A 25,731-nucleotide genomic window follows, 5' to 3' on the forward strand; every position below is an offset into this window, starting at 1 on the left:
GCTATACGCATTCTTCATTTGTAGAATTGTTTTTAAAATAATGAAAAAAAAAATGATGGTAGCCTATTGCGGAAAAAAATTAGTGATGAAATGAATATGAATCTGCAAGATTCTAGATTATTTCATTCATATATTCAGAAAGAGTTCAGTGCGATCCCGACACCCCTCCCCCAAAATTGTTTTATTATCAATAATTATTAAATATATATATGTACATATAGGAAAAGAATTGTGGGGTAATAAACTTTTTAAAATAAGGAGTGATCGCCGTTTGGGTTTGACATTACCATCGCCCCCCCCCCCCCAGTAAAAATAGTATAAAAAGTAATAATAATAAAGGATATTTATATTGCGCACATATCCACCTTATTAGGTGCTCAAGGCGCTCCTATATTACCCGGCTAAGCTAGGCGTTCATAGCGCACACAGCTTCTTAAGGAATTACTTCCTACCGGTACCCATTTACCTCACCTGGGTTGAGTGCAGCACATTGTGGATCAATTTCTTGCTGAAGGAAATTACGCCATGGCTGGGATTCGAACCCACGAAGTCCGAAGACTAATCAACTGGGCCACAACGCTCCACGTACGGCTCGATATCTTCACGATATCTACTCATCACCACTGCCAATTGCGGTTAGTAATATGCCACCAATCTACTACTATCACAATCATCACCATTATCATTATAACTAGCCTCATTACCACTACACACCATCAACACTATCACCTACATGTATATGCAGAGATGCCAACCTGATCAAGAACATTCCAGTGTTTTAAAGGCTGAAAATCTGTCTTTTGGTAAGAAAATCGGTATTTTCATAGAAATACCACAGGACAGGACACAGGACTTTAGAAATCGGATATTTGCATGAAACCACAAGTATTCTTTCTCATTTTTCAGTAATAATTACTGAAAACCAGTACTACTTGGCACCTCTGAATATATGACCACCATAAAATCCATTATCACTATCATCATCACCACCAACACTACCACCATCATCATGATCATCAGTATCACCGTCACCATCATCACCACCACCATCAACATCATGATCACCATCATCGCCAGCACCTGCACCACTATCATTATCATCACTGTCACCATCATCGCCTTTATCATCACCATCATATAGCCTCATCATCATCACCATCATCACCACCATCATAGTCCCCATCGTCACTATCACCAGGACCATCAGTATCATTACCACCATCATCATCATCACCATCATCATTATCACCACCATCACGATCATCACTATCATCATCACCATCATCATCATCACTTCACCACCATCATCACCATTATCATCATCATCATTTCCACCACCACCATCATCACCATTATCATCATCCTCATCATAACCATCATCATCACTATCATCATCACCATCATTCTCATCACTATCATCATCATCGCAATCATTATCATCACCATCATCATCAAAATTACCAACATCATTCTCATCATCATAATCACCACACTCACCATCATCATTACCACCATCATCATCATCATCATTTCCACCATCATCATCATTACCATCACCATCATCATCACTATCACCAAGACCATCATCATCATTACCATCATCATCATTATCACCACCATCATCACCATCATCATCATCACTATCATCATCAGCATCAGAATCATTATCACCACCATCACTATCACCAGGACCATCATCATCATTACCACCATCATCATCACCATCATCATCATCACTATCATCATCATCACTATCATCATCAGCATCATCATCATTATCACACCATCATCATCATCACCATCATCATCATCACTATCATCATCACATCACATCATAATCATTATCACCACCATCATCACCATCATTGTCACCATCATTATCATCATCACTATCATCATAACCATCATCATCGCCACCACCCACCCCCACCACCACCATCATGATCACCAACATCATCACCATCATCATCACCAGGACCATCAGGACCATCAGTTTTAATTATTCCAATCACAAACATCAAACCACACATGATCTATTTTCTGGTGAATTCAAAACCAAAAATGGAATCCGACAACACAATTTTTTTTCTCTACAAGATGAATTTTAATACAGAAAGAAGAAATAAATTTCATAAAACACCATATCTCCCTAAAAACAGACATATTAAAACTAGCAAGATAACCATGCAAAAGAGTATGTTCTACATAATTACATAACTTGTATGCTATCCTGTGTCACTACATACATAATCATGAAAACCAACGCTCTTGTATCAAACATTCATGAAAAATTAAAAAGCTGTGAAAAAGTGTAAAAATTACCCAGGAGAAAGACTGAAATCGAAGTCATTCCACCAAAAATTGCATGATTTTCATACCTCTAGTAAAAAAATCTTAGGAAAAGTTTTACTTTTTCCACTATTACCGTCATTAGCATGAATCAATCATATATGAACAAGTCCGTATAGAATAACATTGTTACAATTTTCTACACTGATCATTGTACTAAAACATGGTGTAATCCTCAAATTGGCAACTATACATAAAAGACGACTAAACCCTACCTCCACCACAATGATACATTCAGCATAGTCAATAAAATTTATACAAAAAATACAGCCTCTTAAAAATCTGTGTACGGTAGTCAGCTTTTAAATGTTGAAAGAGTCTAATTCTCTAACCCGTCTACAAGAAACTACCAAAAGGCAAGTTTTAGTCCAATCCCTGAATGTATTTTGAAACATCAGCCTCGTTTCATTGCGTTTTCAGACTAAAAATAGGGTGAGTCGTTGTGAATCTATTCAATACAGGAAGAAGAGTTGGAAAACTCTGAAAAAGTAATTTTGCATTAACTGGAAATATTGGTGAATATTTCAAGCCGGTTGTTAAGTACAATTCTGAAAAAAAAGCGAAGTAGCTTTACATTCATCCCCATATAACAAATCTCCCTAATAAACTTATCTTCTCTTATGAAAATATTTTTTGGCCAAATACAAAATAAATTGTGTCACTTTTGTTTATCTCTCTTCAGAGTTTCGTTAACATTGTATAATCATTTTAATAGACTGCCCAAATCGTGGTAAGAAAAATAGTGACAATTTTTTTATATAAAAAGGATAAATTGTTTTCGATTTCAATTCAAGAATTAAAATCTAAGAATAATATTGCCTTTTGTTCGACCCAGCAATGATGTGAGGTAAAAAAAGAAGTGTTTGCTTCTGGAAGGAAGACGAAAAATTCAGTATGAAAAATAGATTGTTGGTTGAATAAATCGAAAGAAGATAAAGTTGACATTTTAGAAAAGGCAGTTTTCAAGAGTTCACTATATCGTAGTTAAGGTAACTTTAGGTCAAAGGTGAAACGTCACAGGTGAAATGTCACAATGGTGAATGTATACAATGGAATGCTACTGGTATGCCCTTGACATGACTTTCAGACAAAGATCATATGGTCACCACATGATGATCATATGATCCCCAATGGCAATCACATGTTCACCCCGTGGTGATCACATGACCACCTTATGGCAATCACATGTTCACCCCATGGCGATCACATGATCCCCAATGGCGATCACATGTTCACCCCATGGTGATCACATGATCACCTTATGGCAATCACATGATCACCCCATGGTGATCACGTGATCCCCCAATGGCAATCACATGATCACCCCATGGTGATCACATGATCACCTTATGGCAGTAGCATGCCTGGCATATGACATTCATCGCATTCAAATCGTCAAAATCACAGCAACAAAGTTCAACATTACTCGAAATTTTAATCAACATGTACACAATTAAAAAGAAAATCACCCAGCTTTCAATAACTTAAATACTATATCTTGAGAAAATGTTGGAACCACTCCTGGAAAATTTGTAACAAATACCCCTCTGTCCCTTACAATATTGTGTGACACTGAATTAAGTTAATTACAAATCATGCATAATTGATGTAACCATTTAAATATACTAAAGACCGGTACCCCATCTTATGCCTTAGTTCCGTCTCTTATGGAGCAGTAGAGGCACATGGAGAACACCAGACCGAGGACCTGTGTGACAAAAGAGAAAGGAACGGAAACATTCTGGTCAGAATCATTCAAGGAGTTGAGGGATCAAAGCTTATTCAAACTTATACTGAAATACCATCCAACTCACAGGAAACTCTACGCAAGTAGAATCCCTTTGAACCACAGAAATTTGCTGGGCTTAAAGGTCTAGTCCACCCCTGACGTTGATTTAAATCAATGGAGAAAAATCGAGCATATCCACTGAAAATTTCATCAAAATTGGACATGAAATAAGGAATTCATGACACTTTCAAGTTTCGCTTATTTTTCGCAAAACAGTTATTTGCACGACTCAGTGACATGCAAACGAGAGTCGATGATGCCCCTCACTCGATGTTTTTTTTGCTTTTTTTTGTTTGAATTCTTCAATATTTCAATTTTTACAGATTTTACATAAAATGTTAAAACAAAGGTAATTCCACATATTCATGGAGGAATAAAACTTTGTTTCACAGGACGATGAGGTGAAAATTAGAATATTTCATATGAGTGGGTGACATCATCAGTCCTCTCATTTGCATACTGACCGGGATGTGCATATAACTGTTTTGTCAAATTATTGAACCTTTAAAACGTCATAACTTTCCTATTTTTACACTTGATTTTGATGAGATATTCTGTGTTTTGCTTTTTGGATTTTTCTCTTTTTATTCAAATCAACTTTTTGTAGGGATGGACTTGTCCTTTAAATGAAATTCAACTTGGATTCCATTAATATATGCTTTGCCTAAATATTCTGGTTTGAAATAATACTTCCAAGTCAAGAGAATATTTTGGTTGTGCAAGTTCAACTTATGCAGAGAGTACTGTATTTGCTTTCGATAAATGATTGGCATGCTGAAATGAAAAAGATCTCTCTTTTATAATATGCTGTATAGCAGAAAAGTAATAAAGACATGCTGAAGACTGGGTCATAAATGAAGGCGCCTGGAATCTAAAATGAAAAGATAAATTTGACGAAAAATTCATGAATAGTAATTATGGCAGGCAAACAAATCATGCAGAGGTTTCAAAATGGCAATGAAACATTTGATTTACTGTCTTCTTTGAAATCTTTTACAACCTTTTTCTCCATCCTAATCTCCTCTTCCTCCTCCTCCTCCTTCTCCTTCTTCTTCTTCTCCTTCTCCTTCTTCTTCTTCTTCTTTACTCCAGATGTTTTTAACATGGTGGAACTGAATTAACTATATCCATAAGCAACATCTTCAACTAATAAGGTTGGCATTCAAATCCTGGCAACAGCCAAAATTCTAGTCTACAAAAAAATATGTATTAAAATTTCAGCTGACAAGTATTAACAATTCCGAATCTGATAATTGTGAACTAAATGGTTTTCAATAGGTTAAAAACTTACAGATTTTGTTTGAAAGCACCTGTAAAAGTACTGACATGCCTTCCTTTAACAAAAATCTCATCAGCATTTCTATTATTTGTAATAATCTATTTATCATGCTAACATGTAAACCCTACACGTTTGCTCATGCAGATGGGGAAAATGTAAACAAAGAAGATAACAGATCAATAAACAAAAAAAACAAAGAAACTCAAACAAGGCACACTGGTCTCTCTACACAAGATCTTCTTGGGAATATCATCAAAGGCTAAACAGATAGACTACACATGCAGGAAGTCATACAACAAATCATGCACAGTCCTTTGGCTCAATGCACTCGCTCTAACAGGGATGCTTCAATCATTCTCTAAGGAGGGGCATTTTTCACATACACAGACTAATTTTTTTGCTGGGTTGGCACTGCCATTAGGGTAAGCACTCAAGATAAATCTACTCATTCCCCTCTGAGCTGAATGTAGAGGAGCAGCGAAAAGACCATTCCAAATATCTGCAGGGGTGAAATATAAACAGGGGTGTGGGGTGCAGGGGAAAATAAATCACAATAAAACCTGAACCAAGTTGACTTTACAGTCAACAAGATCAACCGGCCAAGACCAGATGCGGTCACTAAAACAGAAACTTCCACTACTCGTACATTTTCTAATTTTCTACAACTATCTAAAAGGGCATTGTGGGAAGGCTTGGCAATCGGCAAAAAATAGGAGAGAGCTTAGGAGAGGGTTGTCAAGTCAATTACTTTTGTTTGCACTTGTTTTGTTTTAAGGTAGTCGATTGGACTGCCGCTGCATGCAGGGAAGTTACCCCTTTGTCGCAAGGTAAAGTATCATAGACAGGATCATTCCAAATATCTGTAGGGGGGTGAAAATTCATTTACATGAGAAAATTCCTTATTCTTTCAGCAGTAACGCACTGAACTATGGGATTAGCCAATTTGATTTGGCTCCTGCCATCTCTTTGTATACACAACTATGTGCACTGTTAAACGTTATGAAAGGATAATTAGAAAAAAATGGGTGCTTTGTTTTTGTTTGTAATCTTTTGAAACATGCTATGTTTATGTGAAGATCATGTAAAATCACTGATACTGGTTTTTGAACAGGAGCAGCAATGATTCACTAATTCAAAAGATAGTCTGCACAGTGCAGACTCAGACCCTAATGAGCATGTTAATGAATTAATCAATCAGGGTGCCTTTACACAAGGCCTAACTTGAAGCAATCACTGACCAGCTACAGTACAAGCTCCCAATATTGTTATAGTCTACTAACACAGCTTTTGAATTTTTGGACCTGCGTTATTTTACGATATGAACCAAGCGCTCAACTATCTGGTTGGGTATATTTGGCATACATGCAAATAACATAAGGAATATGTGTGTGTGGGGGGGGGTGTCTTATACGAAAACTTGCTGTAGTGATCACTCCTGATTCAGTAAAACCAATATACAACGTAATTTTGCAATACTACTTCACAAAAATGCAATGCACGATTTTTACACCGACTGAAAGTGGGAGGGGGACTTTGAAGAAGACTACACAAAAGACAATACACATATACATCTAACTAAAAAAGTAGGGACTGCAAGATAGACTATACACAACATGATGACAAATATCACAAGAATATCACGACTGCCATACAAGCAATAAGATGTAATCAAAAGTTGGATTAAATAAAGAGTTAAAATAACAATCAAACAACAACGGTCACGAAAAGTGAAGATCTCATATATCAGGACATATCAAAGCTCTGTGATATCTCAGACATATCTGAATTTAATAAAGTAATTGAAACGAATATCATACTTCAATACGCTAACAAGTTTAGACAGACATTTTAGAAAATAAGTTATTTGCTGTTAATTACAAAATCATACAAATACAGTAAAAGATTCTTCGTTATCCTTGTGAATGTTAATGATTTGATCAAAAAGGCTGATGCCAATTCTATCCAAATGCTAATTAGTGGTCAGAATGGACATGAAAATTGAAAAAAAAGACTGGATTTTTAAAATTTATTATGGAGGGGGGTAAATTTTAGTTAGGTTCCTATTTTACCTGAATAAGACCAAATGCAATTCCAATGGCACCAACAATGTAGATGTTATCGCGGAGCTTCATCGTGAGTTTTCCTTGGCAGCCCTAAAATGGATAAAACATAAAAGAAAATGCAACAAAAGGGGTAAACAAAAGCAATGCATGAGGGGACCATTTCATCAACATTTTTGTCTGACAAGTTGTCAGATCTGACATCTTTCCTTGATTCTGATTGGCTGAGAGGATCTGTTACTATAGTAACTGTCAGATAAAATGGGACTTGTCAGATAAAAGATCCGACAAGTCCTTTCATGAAACGCTCCCAAGATAGTCAAGGATAACATGTCACATTTACCATGTCTATATTAGATAACATATATTGTAAATTAAGGTCATGCAAGTGGGTACCTCACAACATTCTTAGAATGTGAAAGATAATTTTAACTAATGCCCTTCTCCAAGATAAATAGTCTTAAATAACTCGCTGATCGAATGGAGCATACTAAGACTGATAACATGATTGTATTTTGCAAATTGTTACACAACATTCTTAGCATGTGGAATATAATTTCAGCTAATGCTCTCCTCTAAATGAATAGTTTTTACCAACCCCTAATCAAATGGATCATACTGATACTTATCACATTATTTTTTGACAAACTGGACAGCACCATATTTTGCATGAGGAATATAGTTTCAACAATGCTCTTTTTCTAAGATGAATAGTTCTTACTAACCCCCTCGTAAAATTGAGAATACATCCTTGTAATATCAACTAATGCCCTGTTCTAAGATGAATAGTTTTTATTATATGACACTGACACCTAGATAGATCCTTGTGATTTGATTGGTTGTTTGATATCGTTCACTTAGCCCATTTTGCAATGACATCATCAACCATGCAATTTTAGATCCATTCATCATTCATCATTGCATCCATAAATTTTGTCCATTGCACTAGCACACAGAGACTGCAGCTCATAGACAAATAAATAGGCATGTTGTAATGACGTAACAATCAACAGACCGAACTTGCACCGCATGAGCATGTTTTGCATCAAAATTCATAAATTTCACATGAAAAAAAAAAAAACAATTTATAGATGTCATATAAACCACATAATGAATGTTCTTTCATTCGTGCAATGGACAGAATACATGTACTTCATTCGGTGATAGATGAAATAATGATCCATGGATCATTTCATCTTTCACCTCATGAAGTATTCTGTCCAATGCACTCATAAACATTCATTATTTGTATACCATTGAATTGAGCAAACTAAGACCTTATCACATGACTATCTTTGGACAAATTGTAAAACAACAGTATTATATCTACTAATGTCCTTCTCCAAGGTGTATAGTATCACCCTAATTGATTAATTCACAGAATAGAGCACTTACCACATCCCATGGCACAGCACCAACTCTTATTGCACAGTCCTTCTCAAACCCATCCTTACAACACGAGTCTGGAAATGGTCCTGCCAGCGTGATGTTGGGACTTTGCCAGTCATCGGATGTGTTCACACCGCAACATTGCAGCTGCAAAAATATTAGAAAAGATTTTCTTAAATACACATAATAGAAGGTTTACATAATATGATGACTTTTTAGTGTAAATTTAGTGTTATGTGTCTGTGTATAACTTCCTATGGGTATTCCGAAGTCAGAAGGTTAACCCATTGACTGTTGGAACAGGGATATCCATGTACAAAGCCTATAGGAATTACAGATTTAAATAACCCATGCCTTGTAAGATCATTGAGACATTTACATCTAAAAATACGTTAACCGCAATCTATTTCTCGCATCAGATTATCTAATGGCCCATGCCTTGCTAAGACAATTGAGACGCTATACAAACCATGATAAGATCACCACGACACCTCACTTAAACCATGCGTAACACCAATCTTTTAATCACAACAGATGGTAGGATACCCAATGCCATTTACGATTGAGACACTTACACCATTCTTACACTTTACTCAACACCAAGTTCTACTCACATCCGATTGAAGAATACCCCATGGATTGTTTTATGATTGAGACTTGTTGTGTTGTGAGAATCCAGCACGAAAAATAAATGAAACACTAACCCTTATCTTACACCTTACTTGCACCATACTTTAATCCCATTGATGGATATCTCATGCCTTGGTAAGTGACTGAGACTTGCTGCACTGTGAGACACTACACCACACTTTACAAGTTTACACTAATTTTCCTCATATCCGATTGTACGATATCCAATGCTATGGTAAGATCACCCAGACACTATCCTTTACTTGCACCAAAATTAACATCAATGTTGGTTGTAAGGTCATTGAGACACTTACATGTAGTACACCTTTGAGTGTACCATGTGTAATCTTACACCATACTAAACACCAGTGAACACTCACATCTGACTGAAGGATACCCCATGCCTGATGAGTGTCTGGGACTTGTATTGTAAGAGTCCAGTGGTAAGATCATTAGAACACTAACACCTAAATTACACCTTATTTACACCAATGTCAACTCACAAATTTACACTGAAGGATATCCCATGCCTTGGTAAGAGACTGAGACATGTTGTACAGTGAGAGTCAAGTGGTAAGATCATTGGAACACTAACACGTAAATTACACCTTACTATTCAACAATACTACTCACATCTGACTGAAGGATGTCCCATGCCTGGGAAGTGACTGAGACTTGTTGTACAGTGAGAGTCAAGTGGTAAGATCATTGATACACTAACACCTAAATTACACCTTCCTATACACCAATTTATACTCACATCTGACTGAAGGATATCCCATGCCTTGGTAAGTGACTGAGACTTGTTGTATTGTGAGAGTCAAGTGGTAAGATCATTGGAACACTAACACCTAAATTACACCTTCCTATACACCAATTTATACTCACATCTGACTGAAGGATATCCCATGCCTTGGTAAGTGACTGAGACTTGTTGTATTGTGAGAGTCCAGTGGTAAGATCCTTGATGACAAACTCTTCGACCTTGTTCCTGTATGTGAAGGCAAGGGCACCAGCAGCGATTTCAAGGATGAGGATGAGTAGGAGCAGGAAGAAGAACTGAAAAGCAAAGACGGAGAAAAAAAAAAGAATTGAAAAGGAATTCAAGGAACATATCACACCTTTTAACAACAGGAAAACCTGTCTACGAAGAAAAAACTTTCTTTAGCGGCCACCAAAATTGTTTCCCATCATAAACCTTGTCTAGAAAGGCCATCTGTCTCCAGTGGCGACTTTTTTCTGTTATCCTCGGAAGGCCTTGATAGACAGGGTTGAAAGCCCAGTTAGCACCAAATAGTGACATTTGATCTGAAATTCATTGAATCGTACCAGAATTTATACCTTGAACTTTAAAATTCTATGTCAGAGATTATTTGGCATTTCACTTATGGCTTGTGGAGAAATTTTAGTGCATTTCTGGGGGGGGGGGCAAAAATGGCAGGATTGTCATATGCTATTGGATTCAACCTGTTCCCTTTTCAAACAATTTGAATCATAAAATTCAGTCGTCAATAGGTTCACTTCTTGAAATGGGTGTTTAGAGATTCCTAAATAAAACCTAGGAGATTTACAGAATGTAGTAGTCAACAGGTTGCATGTACCTACTGCCTATTGGAACCAGGCGTTCCCCGTACAAAGCCTATGGGAATTACAGAAAGCGGTAGTCAACAGGTTCAACCAATGCCTACTGGAATCAGATAGTTCCTGTACAAATATTCAGGAATTACAGAACCCAGCAGTCAACTGATTAACCCACTGCCTACTGGAACCGAGTGATTCCTGAACAAAGCCAACAGGAAGTACAGATTTCAGACGTCAAATAGACCCTTTACCTATAGAACCTACTTTACCCTGATCAAGGCCTATGGGCATTGCAGAATTCGGTAGTTTGGCAATGGGTTAACCCATTGCAGAGCTGCCAACCTGAAAAGGAACATTTCAGTATTTTTAAAGCTGAAAATCGGTATCTTGGTGAAATCAGTATTTAAAAAAAAATACCATAGGACCACACATACAACTGAAACTTAAGAAATCAGTATTTTACATGAAACTATCAGTATTCTTCTCACTTTTCAGTACTACTTGGCAGCTCTGCCATTGCCTGAAGAACACTGGGTTCCCGGAGGCAATGGGTTAACCCATTGCCTCCGGGAGCTGGGTGATCCTTGTACAAAGCCTATGGAAATTACAAACTAAAGTACTCAAAGGGGTTAACTTACAATGAGGAGCATGCATGGGCTTTCCTTGATGGCACCGCAGCATCCGAGGAACCCAACGACGAGGACGATGACACCGCATGCGATCAGGAGATTGCCTGCGCTGAGGTACGGTAAGCTGGGGAGGATCTGAGCGAAGTCTCCGTCAACGACATTGACATAGATACCAACAGCGAGCACAACGATACCAGCGACCTGGAAGAATAGAAAAGAACTATTGAGTTAAAGATGCTAAACAAATGTATCGTTTCTATTTCATATGATTCTGCATCTTAGAAAAAAATGGTCTACATGTAAATGAAGAAAGTGGTTCACTAATGAGCAAGAGCTTTTTGAAGTCATATGTATGTATAAGTTTCTACAACTTTAGAAAAAAAATATCCTAATTGTCTAAATGAAGACAGTGCCTCTAAAATGAGCAAGTGCTACATGTTTTTTAACTCTTAACATGCCACGCACACTACTAACCCAATGCCACAGTGCTAATCCGAAGCTAATCCCCTGTGCCAGCCACAAAACCCCCCTGTGCCACATTGATTTTGGGATCGCGAGTCGTATTCACTCCTTTCAATAGTCATAATTTCAATTGCTTGTAACTCTCAAACGATTAGTTTATCCACAAAATATTATGTAGTAAAGTTGTAGGAAATTTCATACCCCTTATAATGGTGTCCTCATTATATGGATTGGTTGTTATCTTTACTGCTAAAATATGAGTTGTATCAAGTAATTCCATTTTGTGGAGTGTTTCGTATGGATCAAAAAACCTAGGTCTCTTCCCTCTCAGAGGCGGAGCCTTATCTTGTAAAAAATGTAGAAATACTCGAAAAAGTCGAATGTAAACCGCGTGAGTAAGTTAATCTGTCAGAAAGCAGAGTTCGCACTGCACACAATAGTGCTAATTACGGCGTGCATGCGATGCACAATACAATGCAAAACGGCGTAACAATGATTGTAATTCCGAATGTGCGCAGTCATGCACGAAGCAGGCGAGGGTAGGAAACAATGCAAGCACAAAGCAATCAATAGTAGGCGTGCGAGCACGAGTGTGGCATGTTATAGTAGGATACGTAGCGTGCACGAAGCACTCAATGAGTTAAGGGGTAGCGAACTAACCGACACTGTGACTGGTTTTCAATTTGATGTGGGTTGTGAATAGCTAGTCTTAAAATATACCTTTTGACACAGTGAAAAGCTTTTTCCGGTATTGTATTTGTACATAGAAACTAAATGGTTTTGCAAGGAAAAGTAATGATTTATTAGCTATTTGGTAATAAATGGAGTATGATTTATTTCATTGAGTATTGGATTAATGTGTTATTATTCAAGAGGGCCTGAATTATGAGACTATGCTGCTCAGAATGTTGCATTATGGGTTAGAAACCTGGCCAGATGTGAATAGTTAAGAACTTGAGGTGATGCCGTAAAAGCCTGTTGGCTCATATTTGCTTTAAAATAGTCGCGGCATGCATTATTGAATTATTGGATTGATAGTGGGTAACTTGGAAAGTTGGATAAATGCAGAGAACAACTACCAATTATCAAAACAGAACCATACTACACAGCGCAGGCAGGCCATGAAAGAATGAGAACTCCCACAGTATTGGCCTGTCTTGTAAATCACGTAATCAACCACTCTGTGTTGAAAACATGGACAGCGCCACCTCTTGAACAAACCTGAATAGTTTACCATTGATATCTCTTTCTACCTCCTTTTGTTTTTCCCTTTGTGGAATGCAACAAGAGTTTTGACATAACCCTAGTGCATAAATGACCTTTTTATGCATAAACACATATTTCTGAACTGGCTTATACATTGCTTTTCCCCCTTGTTGAATTGCTTATTAAGAATATGACAGTTTTGATGTCACCTAACACTGCAGTCACAGTAATTCCCCTGCAGTTTTATTCATTTTAATTCAAATCACCTCTATGTAGCTGGTACAACAACGGATAACGGATGTTTTCGACTTGCAATACGGTGGCCGTAGGGGAAATTAGCAATGGCAGGGCAATTAGTGATCAAGCTTAATTAGCATTAATCCAATGCCAAGAAGTCCTACATGAGTGGCATTTATACTGGACCTCTAAGCACCTGCTGACTAGGAAATCAAAGGGCTTGTTTAGGGATCTCTCTACTTCCAGGGATCTGTTTCATAAAACTTATGACAACAAATTTCCAATAACAGTTAAAAGCTAGTGAAATCTTTCCATTCTGATTGGCTCAGGTAAATTTGTTATAGAAATTGTGCATTTGTTGTTTGAACAAGTCTCCATGAAACCGAACCAAGATCCTGGCTCTTATCTTACAGTGTATCCAATGTACTTTTATTATGTCATCACTGTCATGCCCTCGATATTACGACCCTGATAGTGACCAATTAGTCTAATTAGATCTTTAAAGCATACCAGTTGTGGTAGCAATAATGAAATGAGTTAGAAGATAATCCAATAAGGTTAGTGAAAAAAAGTAGGTCCGTCTACAAGACTACAAAAAAGTGGCAAAAATTCTAGAAGATGTGATTGCCAAGAAATTAGAAAAATGTATGTACAGTATTGCTCGAAACTTAGTGAACTCCACCACAAAATCCACTCCTTCATGCCTAATGCAGACAACAATGCTATCATGTTGGGCATACCCAGAGAAATAAACTTTATTTAATGTAACATTTCATCACATTCATGACTACAAAATTATCTATAACAAGGCAGAACTTGAACGTTTTTATTTTCTGGAAAGGTTCACAAACTTTTTAGCACCACTGGACATGCATCCCTGCAAGGTGTCTGATCTTTTCTTAGCAATATAATCAAAGTACACTGTACATGTCCCACATGTGCTTATCTATGTTTGTAATATTCAGTGTGATCATTTCTGCTCAGATTTCATGCTGTTTTTAGCAAATCTATAAATTCATTTGTTTTTATTATAATTATCTTCTTTATAAACAAAAATACAAATTGCTATCATGTTTTTTTAAGAGATTCATCACCTCACAATAAATATCATGTCCTTGGATTTATTTTTTTTAGGTTGAAAAAAATGATGTTTTCACTATCAGGTTTATGTAAAATGTAGCAGACATTGACGTACAATAATGTTGTGACAATAAATTGAATTTTAAAGATTTTGTCATAAAACCATGTTTGTTTTCTTGTTTCTTTTTGCTGCAAAGGAAAATAAACACGACCTTAAAAGCAACATCCCTATAAACCCTAATCACCACCAACGTCATCAATAAAATTACAACCTACCTGTAAATCCTAAATCATCACAGAACTAGGACAAACTCAATTATCATTTAATATGATCTTGTGAGCCCTAAAAAACTATTGAGTAGTCTGGAACTTTGGACATGGTAAATTATTTTTTGAAACCAGAACAATGAGAAGAGAAAGAAGTAGGGGATGAAAGAGAAATAGAAAGAAAAAGAGAAAATAGAGAGAAGGGGGAAAGAAGAAATGATACAAATGTATATATAAAGAGAGATAGTAGATCAATTAAAAAATAATAACTGTTGAAGGTTGAATTCATAACCTTTTTAAAGCTTTCTAGTAAAAGGTCAAGTCCACCTCAGAAAAAAAAAGTTATGACATTTTAAAATATGGATTATTTTTCACAAAACAGTGATATGCACAACCAGGCGAGTCAGTCGATAATGTCCATCACTCACTATTTCTTTTGTCTTTTATTGTTTGAATTACATGTATACAATATTTAACTTTTTATATATTTGACAAGGACCAACTAGATTTAACCATATAGTATTAAACAATGCTAATTCCACATGTTCAGGGAGGAATTAATTGTTGTATCACTTGACAATGAGGAGAAAATCAGAATATTTCATATTTCGTATAATAAAAGAAATAGTAAGTGGATGACGTCATCAGTCTCCTCATTTGCATGCCATACCGACCAGGATGTGCATAATACTGTTTTGTGAAATTAAGCGAAACTTTAAAATGTCATAACTCTTATTTTACTTCCGATTTTGATGAAATTTTCAGTGTTATGCTTGTTGGATTTTTCTCTTATTATTAAAATCATTTTTTTGTTGGGTTTTGGACTCGTCCTTTAAGAACCACTTGAAACTGGAAGAGGTGTTTGCAGAACAGTGTACAACAATTCCCCTGTAAGTGCTTTCAGTAGAAAAATACAACGATCCATGAAAGTGCCTATAATGTAGAGAATCAATATTTGATTCACATGGTGCGTTTAGATAATCTACAGGTAGCTTGACTAACCAAATATCACTGTGTATTCAATGCTAGTGGTTTGTGCAAATATATCGGATAAATACATTTTTAAAATTTACATGTAGTATGGGGGAAAAATCTTGTCAGGTAGCAAAGGAAGTGTTCTGTGTACCTGTGACTCTCAAGTTCTGCTTCAAATATGATACTGACTAATAGGCCTGCATGTATGAGTTTTAATAATTACGGTTATTACGCCTATAAAATATTGTGGTATTGTGTATAATATTGCAAGTATTACTTCAGAGATATATAGTGTAAATTCTGATGGTTTCCATGGCGAAGAATAGTGTAGTAGGTTTCACGGTACATGTATCTTTCTTGGGCAAGTGTTGGTCCTGAAAAGGAAGACCCAATCTTAATTTTTCGACAAGTGTGTTCTTCTTGTCCTCAGGAAACGACGGACACACTTGTCGAAACATCAAGATTGGGTGGTCCTTTTCAAGACCAACACTTGCCCAAGAAAGATACATGGTGTACCATGAAACCTACTAAACTACACATTTAGTGAATATCATGTTTAAGAAAAATCATCATTTATATATGTATGTCAGATACATGGTTACAACGTTGGAACCATAAAAAACAATACTGCATAAGCAGACATAAACTACCCTGATAATTCTAGCTTCTCAACTAGCTGCTGCCCAAGAAGCCAAAACCACTTGACAACAAGTTATTTACCAGGTGTATTTTGATCATTTTAACCAGCATTTAGCAAACTGTGGTGAGTAATCTCTGTATATATGATGGATAACAGAAAAGTCCACCCAACCAACCCTACAGAGTGTAAAAACTCAGGGGCCAACCATATCAATTTCTTCCCATTTCATTCTGTATAATAATATTCACCAGGCCAGCAAATACACCGGTCAAAATGGATCCTTGCTATTTCCATTCAGAAGAGTTTTGCTCCAGGGTTTTAAACTGACCTTGGAGGTCAAGTCAAGCCCATAAAAGTTTATTGGAATAAGTAAAGATAAATCAAGCTAGCAATAATGCTGAATATTTCATATAAAATCGAATGTAAATTAAGTTTCACTTTTTTTTCAATAACTAGAGTTATATGCACAACACCGGTGACATTCTTGGTAAGAGGGTCGATAATGTTACACCCACATTTTTTTTGTATTTCATTATGATTTTTTAGAGCTTTTTTCCTTGTTATTCAAAATTTTGCTAGGGTAGAATGAGTTGGTATAGGGATGCCAGTTGGAATTGATCAGAGGGCCTGAAAATCACCTAGAATACAATATTTTGTACACAAAAATGCTAAAACTATGGCCTGAAAATAAATTGCCAGAGCCTGAATTCAGGCGTTTGCCTGAAAACTGGCATCCCTAGTTGATAGAATGGAATTATTATGGGGTTTTTTTGTAAATGATTGAAAATGAGCCATAGAAAAGAGTTGATGAAATGAATTACAGTATCGTTCATATCAATACACAATACTTACAAAGAAGATGAAGTTGAAGATAAACATAAGGATCTTGACGATCCTTGCGCAGCCTTCTAAAGCCATTCTGAAGTGATTATTGATCAACTAGATGAAACAGATGATTCCTGTTGGTTGAAAATAAAGCAGAAAATAAATTTCAAGATGAGAATTATTGAAAACCCCTGGGACGCTTGAACTTTCAGCTCTATGATGAAAAAAAACTTTAAAAGCCTGTATCACAAAATTAAAGGGGATGTTTACCCTGATGAAAAGCTTATTCTAAAAAAATAGCAAGAAAAATAATAACAATAAGGGTGAAAGTTTGCAGAAAATGCATCAATGATTTATAAAAAGCTATTAGAATTTTTAGATTTTTTTTTATTAGTGACATCATATACAAGCAGCTGCCCCATTTGTTATAAAATGCATATTGTATTCTTGAACTTCGAGGTGGTCTGACTACGCCTTGCGTCTCATATACATTCACCAAAGAAGTTCTTTTTACCAATTGAAATAACGATGCTTGCAAACTGAACAGGATGATGGGACACTATACAAATGTGTAGATAGCACATGGTGCCCATGGTAGTATCACCTCATTTCATTCACATAAAAAGATGAAAAGACCGTCACATAATCAATACTTGTATGTAGTGACGTCAATAGCGTCGTTAGCCGAACTTCTTGGTGCGAATTGATCAAGGTGCCTCCAAAGACAATGACCTTTGACCCTCTTTTTGCCGCCATCTATTTCCAATCAATAACGGTTCAATGAGTTGTGGTAAAAGGAGCAGCAGTACAATGGGAAAATAAATGGATTTTGTCTGGGGGAATTGGATCTAAGTGGAATAACAGATCCATATATGTAAACCTACACGTAACCACTGTTGTTTTATATATCAATTTACTGTTTGTAGAAAAAAAGTAATATGAGATTGATATGAAATATTGCCTCAAATCGTCAGCCGTACAGATACAGGTACCCACACATGAGATGATCTACCATTCTATTCTCATTACCACTCGGCTTACTTTCAGTGTATTAATAATTCAAGCGAATTTAATTTACGATCAAATCTCACTGATATACATTCGTTTTTTACCGTACTTCCTGGTGACTTTATACATGTACATAGTATGCAGCAAATGAATCTCACCAAGCAGCAACATGTCAATCGAGGATAACCCCAAGTAAAGTTGTTATAAAATTGTATGACATGATATTATATTACATTAAACAAATCATATCATCATATCATATCACAACATAACATATAGTCACATTTACTCTATCTTATATGAAACAGATTACAGAACTCAAAATTCAAAGATAAACAATCAATTTATAATATCTCTCATTCATTTTATTTGGATTTGAGAAAAAGCTGATGTACATACTTTTACAATATGTGCAACATCTACAGGCCTACCTCAGACGGGTACGTTTATAGAACTGCATACTATGCACAGTGTAACATGGTTTAAAATTGTCTACAATGTTGTTTACTATATGAACTTTACAGTTGTTGTTAATCTTGTTTAACAGCAAAACAACCATGCTTGATTTATTGAAGAATAAATATTAAAAATAAAAATTTGTTATTTTTAATCATAAACTGCAAATTTCATATAGGAAGCATTAGTGGCTCATAGTACACATGTACATGAGTTTTTTAAAGTGTATCTTCAGTATAAAGACTACAACGATATGGATGTACATGTACCAATACACAGCATTTTAGAATTGAAAGTAAGAAACTCTGTTCAACAAGTTTTACAGGATCTATCGAAACTGATGCAATTTTAGTACTTGAAAGATTAATGAAACCCTTTGTTTCATAACAATGTGAGTTTTATTCATGTACATGCATTGTCTTATGCGCTGCAGGGCAAATGGTGAGTGAATTCATAATGGAAAGGGGGAGTGAGAATACTCTGACAAGCTCAAAGGGGAATTTCACCCTGACGAAAAGTTTTTGTAAAAAAAGCATAAAAATATTGGTGAAGGTTTGAGGAAAATCCATTAATGAGTAAGAAAGTTAATAGAATTTTATGTTTTTGAATTGTGATGTCATACGAGCAGCTGCTATATATGCTATGTGATATAAAATGCATAAATTTATTTTTTTTCAAGGTTCATGAAGACTAAAAACTTTCTTCTTTCAGGATGGGTGTGAAATAATTTGTCTGTTGATATACTCAAGGTACAATAAAACCCATTTTCATTTCTTTTAAATGACATTCCATTTAATTAATTCTTTAATTCATGATACATTTGCAACTGCTGGCATGTGATGTCACAAATAAAAAAAATTAGAATTATAATAACTTTAAAATCTTCAAACCTTAACCAATATCTTTTATATTTTTTTCTGCTATTTTTACAACAAACTATTTGTCAGGGTGAACTTCCCCTTTAAAGTTCAATCTTTTAGGACAAGGCCACTTAAATTCCAAAGAGCACATACAGTATTGCCATGGTATTACATCATAAATGGGAGAAATTAAAAAAAACGTCACAAGGACAATGAGAGAGGCATCATGTGCAGTTTATTGGGCATTCAGGACAGTGACCTACGATGACTTTCAATCAAGTGAAAACTTTGGTCTGACTGAAAAACAGAAATATATTTCAAACTTGACTCCCGTGCAATAGTTTGTCAGTCTCAATTGTAATCAGGTCTGATATCAGAGACTAGTATTCCAAGGGACCTGATGAACGCACAGTTTGAATGGCATCCATAGATCCCAGTGCATGACCACAAACACAACAGTTTACTTGATTGGCGCTGCGCTGATATGAGCAGTGAATCTACCGTCATGACCTAAATACGATTCAACCTGGCCTTGTATCAGTGCATACAATGAAAATGGAAATCCTAGCAAGAAGCGTGAAAGAAAATAAAATTATTGTATCCGAGGCAGTTGGCATGAAAGTGGTTGGGATAGTATTGGAGGCTGTGAGATTGTTTGTAGATAGTTGTTTAGAGAAACCACTCTAGTAACAGTTTAATAGTGGTAGTGAAAGCGGTTGTGAGGGACTGGTGGTACTGGAAGTGATGGTGGTGGTACTGATGTGTAGTGGTAGACATTTCACCACGCGGTAGTGTTGGTGGGTAGTTTTGGTGGATGTACCTTGCAGCGAAGCCTGTAGGTACTTGGAGAACCACAAGAAGTTTCCTAGTCTAAAGGAATGTGGTGGTGGTGAAAGTAGGAGGGGTGGTTAACTGGTGGAAGTGAAAGTGACGTTGGCGGGACAGATGTGTAGAGGTGTAGACACTGCACTCAGTACTTTAGTGTTGGTGCATGGGCAGTAAAGGTGGATTTTGCAGTGTAGCTTGGTGCTTAGAGGTTCAAGGAGGTTCAAGGTGTTAGCAAAAAGTAGTGATGTGGGGGGGGGGGGTACTTATGTAGGTATGAAGTGGTAAAGGTGGTACCAATATGTATAGGTACATGTAGTGGTAGATGTTGGACAAGAAGTGGTGGTGGAGTAACAGTATTGCCATGTGACTGTAGTGGTAGCTGTGGTACTGGTAGCGGGTGGGGTTACAGTATAGTGGTAGCTGTGGTACTGGTAGTAGTGGTGGGGTAACAGTATTGGCATGTGACTGTAGTGGTAGCTGTGGTACTGGTAGCGGGTGGGGTTACAGTATAGTGGTAGCTGTGGTACTGGTAGTAGTGGTGGGGTAACAGTATTGCCATGTGACTGTAGTGGTAGCTGTGGTACTGGTAGCGGGTGGGGTTACAGTATAGTGGTAGCTGTGGTACTGGTAGTAGTGGTGGGGTAACAGTATTGCCATGTGACTGTAGTGGTAGCTGTGGTACTGGTAGCGGGTGGGGTTACAGTATAGTGGTAGCTGTGGTACTGGTAGTAGTGGTGGGGTAACAGTATTGGCATGTGTAGTGGTAGCTGTGGTCCTGGTAGTGGTGTTGGGGATAGACATGGGTGTGTATAGATGTTGGACTCTCTCTCTCACTCTCTTTCTCTTTGACTTTGGGTGAAAGAAAATATTTGAGTGGGTGGCCTTGTGTGGGTGGATTTTATGTGGGTTGTAAAACCAATGGAAAGGAGTGGAAAATATGATGAACTGCAGCAGCTTAGAGGCAAATAACTTGTTTTTCAACTGTAGCAGCATTTCACAAAGTGACAAACATAATCTTTAGAAAAGAGAAATATTTGTTTTGTTTGATTTGGACTGCAATATAAAGGCCTGTTGCCAATGGTACAGACATGTTATCTAGATTTTTTTCTAACACCTAGTCACCTACAAAAGAAACAAGCCCAGGAGTCAGAAACCATAATAAATTTCAAAGAATATTACATGTACTTTTAATATAATATAATGCATCATAGGCTGAAAAATAAAAGTTGGAAATTCAAACTAAAAAAAACAAATACAATCATTTGCTATTTTGCACCCAAGTGTCTTCTTAAAAAGTGATATAGGCCTAGTAGTTTGCAAATAAGCACTTTATTCAAATGATTCTTTTTTTTATTTTCTCACCCCATCTCTGCTTCTTCTTTTTTTTACATTTTATGTTAGGTGTTTTGCTTAGCTTTTACAATCATAATGGTTTTAATCACTAAAACATGTGGAAATAATGTAAAATACAATTATCTTTCTGTCTACTCTCGCACGGATGTCAATGCCCTCTATTGATTTGTCACATGCATGGCACCACCACCCCCCCCACACACACACACATTAATTGCCAATTCATCTACTACTAACTCATCCACTCACCACATGGTCTACTTTCATTTAGTCTAATGATGTTTTGTCCATCAACATTTCGTAACTTAACAACCTTTTAGTCCAATCATCACTTCGTCTAATCACCAGTTCATCTATGACCATTTCATCTCATAACCAGTTGGTCTAATATCCATTACATTTTCATTCATTTTGCACAATTAAACACTTAATCCAATTAGACCAAATGGTATGTATGGACTAAATGGCCATTGGACCAACTGGTCATTAGACAGAATGGCATTAAATGAAAGTAGACCTCTCTGAGTCTCACCATTGAGAGCTATATCTTGTTGATTTTAAATCTGCCTGTTTATTTCTTCTATGTTCAATGATTTTACAATTTAATATTGTAAATCCTTTATTAATATTGTAATCTTTTATGATTTATTAAAATAAAATTAACTAGAACAAAAAAAATGCTGTCTCAATATCAGGATGAGATCATCTGCATCAGGAATCAACAGTGACCTTTAATAGGCTGAATCTATTCAGACCACTTTCCTGAAGTGAAAGGTTTGCACTACCACCCCCCCCCCCCATTCAGCTGAGCACTTCAATTTTCATTTACTGGATATGACAAGATTCAACGGAAACAGAAGTGGAAGTCAATTAGCCAATACCATTTTACCTCGACAATGACAACCTGATACTAAAATGGCGATTACCTTGAGGGGCACATCATACTCCTTCGCTACATTTACATTATATCATCTTAGCAGCAGTTACATTGTCATCTAGGGTCTATTCAATGCCCAACATTCACATATGAACTAACTTGCCCGACATACCCCCCCCACACTTATTGGTATTAGTGTGCTCCAATAAGGTCATGTTCTTGCACTAAAAAAAATCACGCAACCAGTTTTACATCATGGCTATTTATATCCTTTCACCTTGCAAGGAAATGGAGGAGAGAGAGAGAGAGACTCTCCAAGCCATGCTCCTAGCCTGGGACAAAGGTCTGAACAGGATAATGAAACCTTGCTGTTTAACGTTGTCGCAAATATTACCTTGCCATTATTGCCTACCAATAAAACCCTGCAGCTGAGACACTCCTGAGTGAAAGTACTACTAGAAATGCGATTTTGCATGGCTCGTTAGTTTCCATTCCTAAAAGCGAAATCTACCTTCCTTGCATGAGGCCAATTCCGGCAAGATTACAAGGTGATGAATAAAAGGGGATTATATTTTTTTATAATTTGAACAATAGTTCTTCTATAATTTACAATAGAGCTTAAGTTCTCTGCAGAGGTATGAATTGATTCTATTTAATTAATTCATATGACAGTAAAGGATGTATCATGTTAAAGGAATCTAATCAACATCATGTTTTATCACTTCTTACAATTATCTCTGAATAAATATTGTTTTACTGCATGATGATACGAGAGTGAAGGATTATGTTTGGAAATGCAATAAATATTATATGTTTGAAAATGCAATAAATATTATGTTTGAAAATGCAATAAATATCATGTTTTGCCATTTCTAATAATCATCAATCTTTTAATCTAATATACATTTGTCTGACATTTTAGGCTCTAAATACAATCCAAGTTGCAATACACACGCATGATCAAAATAAAGATGTAAAGACTGAGTAAGATATAGGCCTATATAGGCCCTTTATAATGTGTGTTCATGATGAACATTATGTATATAATTTTTTCTTCTTGATTTGTAATTTTGTATCTTTTGATTTATTCAATAAATATTGAAAGATTAAAAAAAACCAATGTTTAAATTATAGGAATGTATAAAAAAAAAAAAAGAGCTTGAAATGAATTATACAAACATTCAACATTTTCATAATTAAATGCTCCGGCCAGGCCTGGCCGAGTATAGATGAAAATGATGGCATACATGCATGGTGACCTTTCAGATCTATAAAGTGAGATTGTTTTTGCAAGATACATGTTTAAACATGACCTTCAGTAAATGTATACATGACAAGATGGAATGCAATAGTTAATATATTGTCTTTCGTGTGGTCCTATTTCATGTCCTAACAGTAGCATGAGACTCCTCGCTAAACATTTGGCATCGGCATTGCAATGTTAAAGGTTCTACGAGACTCACTCAGTACTACCACACCCAAAACATTGGAACTGATCAGGGAATCCCTTGACAACGCAACCAACAAGAGATGAATGAAAATGGTATCGCCAAGGAGGACAATGTACTTCACCCGCTTCAAGAGCAGTTCCATGATATCATATCGCATACCATTAGATTTAATATGACCTAGTCAGAGTATAGACAGGCTTCTGTTACCTAGCTGATGCTTCAAGTTAAGTGGCAATTTATGGCTCATATATCGTGCGAAGGCCAGAACAGATGGACCACTGGAAGGTCATCCACAGTTATTCATTTTTATGGTATCACTATTTATCGATCTTACTTTACTAGAATGCTATTTACCGAGTTGAAAAGCATGAAAAGCATTCAAGTTGGAAGCAAATTCCTTGTTTATTTATGTACTGCACTAATATCCTTTCTACTGTTCCAGGTAATTATATAGTACCATGTCCAGTCCAGTACTAAGGACTGCAAAAAAGGCACCATGAGAAACATATAACAAGGTCCAGATAGAGAATAGATGCTGTTCAGTATTATATTCAAAACATGTTATTGAATATGTTTAGGAAAAGAAAACTCACCAAACCCACTCTCACCTTTTCCCAAAGCGATTGCTTATCCTCAATTAACAAATCCTGCTCAAGGGAAGCAAAGATTTAAAAGCCCAAAGTATTCCTTTTTCTGTGGCGTTGAAACCAAAACGGAGAGAGAAAATGGGCGGTACTCCTACACTGCTAACTGTTCTCCAGCTTATGAGCTTTTTGAAAGGTCTGCATACAAACAACACCCATTCCCCGAGCTCAATGCTGTGTGTGTGTGTGTGTGTGTACGTGCAGCACTTTGCATGGATATGACAGTGCTCTATGCCACACCCAAGCTACTGTCCTTTCCACTGATGCGAGAAAGTAATTGATAGTCTAGAAAATCAGCCCTGTTGTCAGGTTTAGCTCAGTGTGACAGATTCAGAAGAGGATATATTCATTTCATTTACTTCTTACTAAAAGAATATCTATAAGATAATTGTTGGTAATTCTGACTGTATTATTCATGTAAATTTTGCCACAAATAACACTTTTAAACGGCCCTGGTGAACTATGTTTTGCTTGTATTTCTATCAATTGTGACCTTTATTTGAATGAAATATTGATAATCCTTTTTCTATCTCAAACTGTGTTGGTCTGATAAGTTCAGCATAAGTTCTATCATAAATCAAGACATTTTTCCATATTTTTAAACAGAGATATATTTATTGACATATGTTTGACTTTCTATTTTTTGTCAAAACGAGGTTGAAGTAAAAGTAAATCAAAATGTATATAAAAAGAATAATATTGGAAAGGAGAAATTCACAAAAAATCACCTTGCAAACAGGCTACGCTCAAATTCACAATGTCGTCATTTGAAAAAATGCAATTATGAGTGATTCCTGGCATTTTCCATTTGACGTCAATATTACGTCATAACAAATAGAAAACAGGCAATGGCTCG

General features: G+C 36.3%; 1 protein-coding gene across 5 annotated transcripts; it reads right to left on the bottom strand.

Annotated features, from left to right (window-relative positions):
- Positions 1–2,098: 2,098 nt before the first annotated feature.
- Positions 2,099–25,011, bottom strand: LOC121421671 (tetraspanin-9-like). Of its 5 annotated transcripts, none has more exons than XM_041616442.1 (8): positions 24,840–25,011; positions 17,426–17,532; positions 11,716–11,907; positions 10,428–10,555; positions 10,257–10,299; positions 8,873–9,013; positions 7,487–7,570; positions 2,099–4,057 (listed from the first exon to the last, which is right to left on the bottom strand). In XM_041616442.1, exons 2-8 carry the CDS (start codon positions 17,489–17,491, stop codon positions 3,995–3,997), a joined length of 717 nt encoding a protein of 238 aa, XP_041472376.1. In that variant the 5' UTR covers positions 17,492–17,532; positions 24,840–25,011; the 3' UTR covers positions 2,099–3,994. The 5 variants fall into 5 exon arrangements, 4 of the variants coding, with proteins under 4 accessions (XP_041472376.1, XP_041472374.1, XP_041472375.1 ...); XR_005971019.1 differs by lacking the exon at positions 10,257–10,299 and adding an exon at positions 6,166–6,277 and having other exon boundaries at positions 3,969–4,057; positions 10,385–10,555; XM_041616440.1 differs by lacking the exon at positions 10,257–10,299 and having other exon boundaries at positions 10,385–10,555; positions 24,840–25,008.
- Between the last annotated feature and the right edge of the window lie 720 nt (positions 25,012–25,731).

The sequence above is a fragment of the Lytechinus variegatus genome, chromosome 9 (genome assembly GCF_018143015.1).
Source record: "Lytechinus variegatus isolate NC3 chromosome 9, Lvar_3.0, whole genome shotgun sequence".
In the NCBI taxonomy this organism is placed as follows: domain Eukaryota; kingdom Metazoa; phylum Echinodermata; class Echinoidea; order Temnopleuroida; family Toxopneustidae; genus Lytechinus; species Lytechinus variegatus.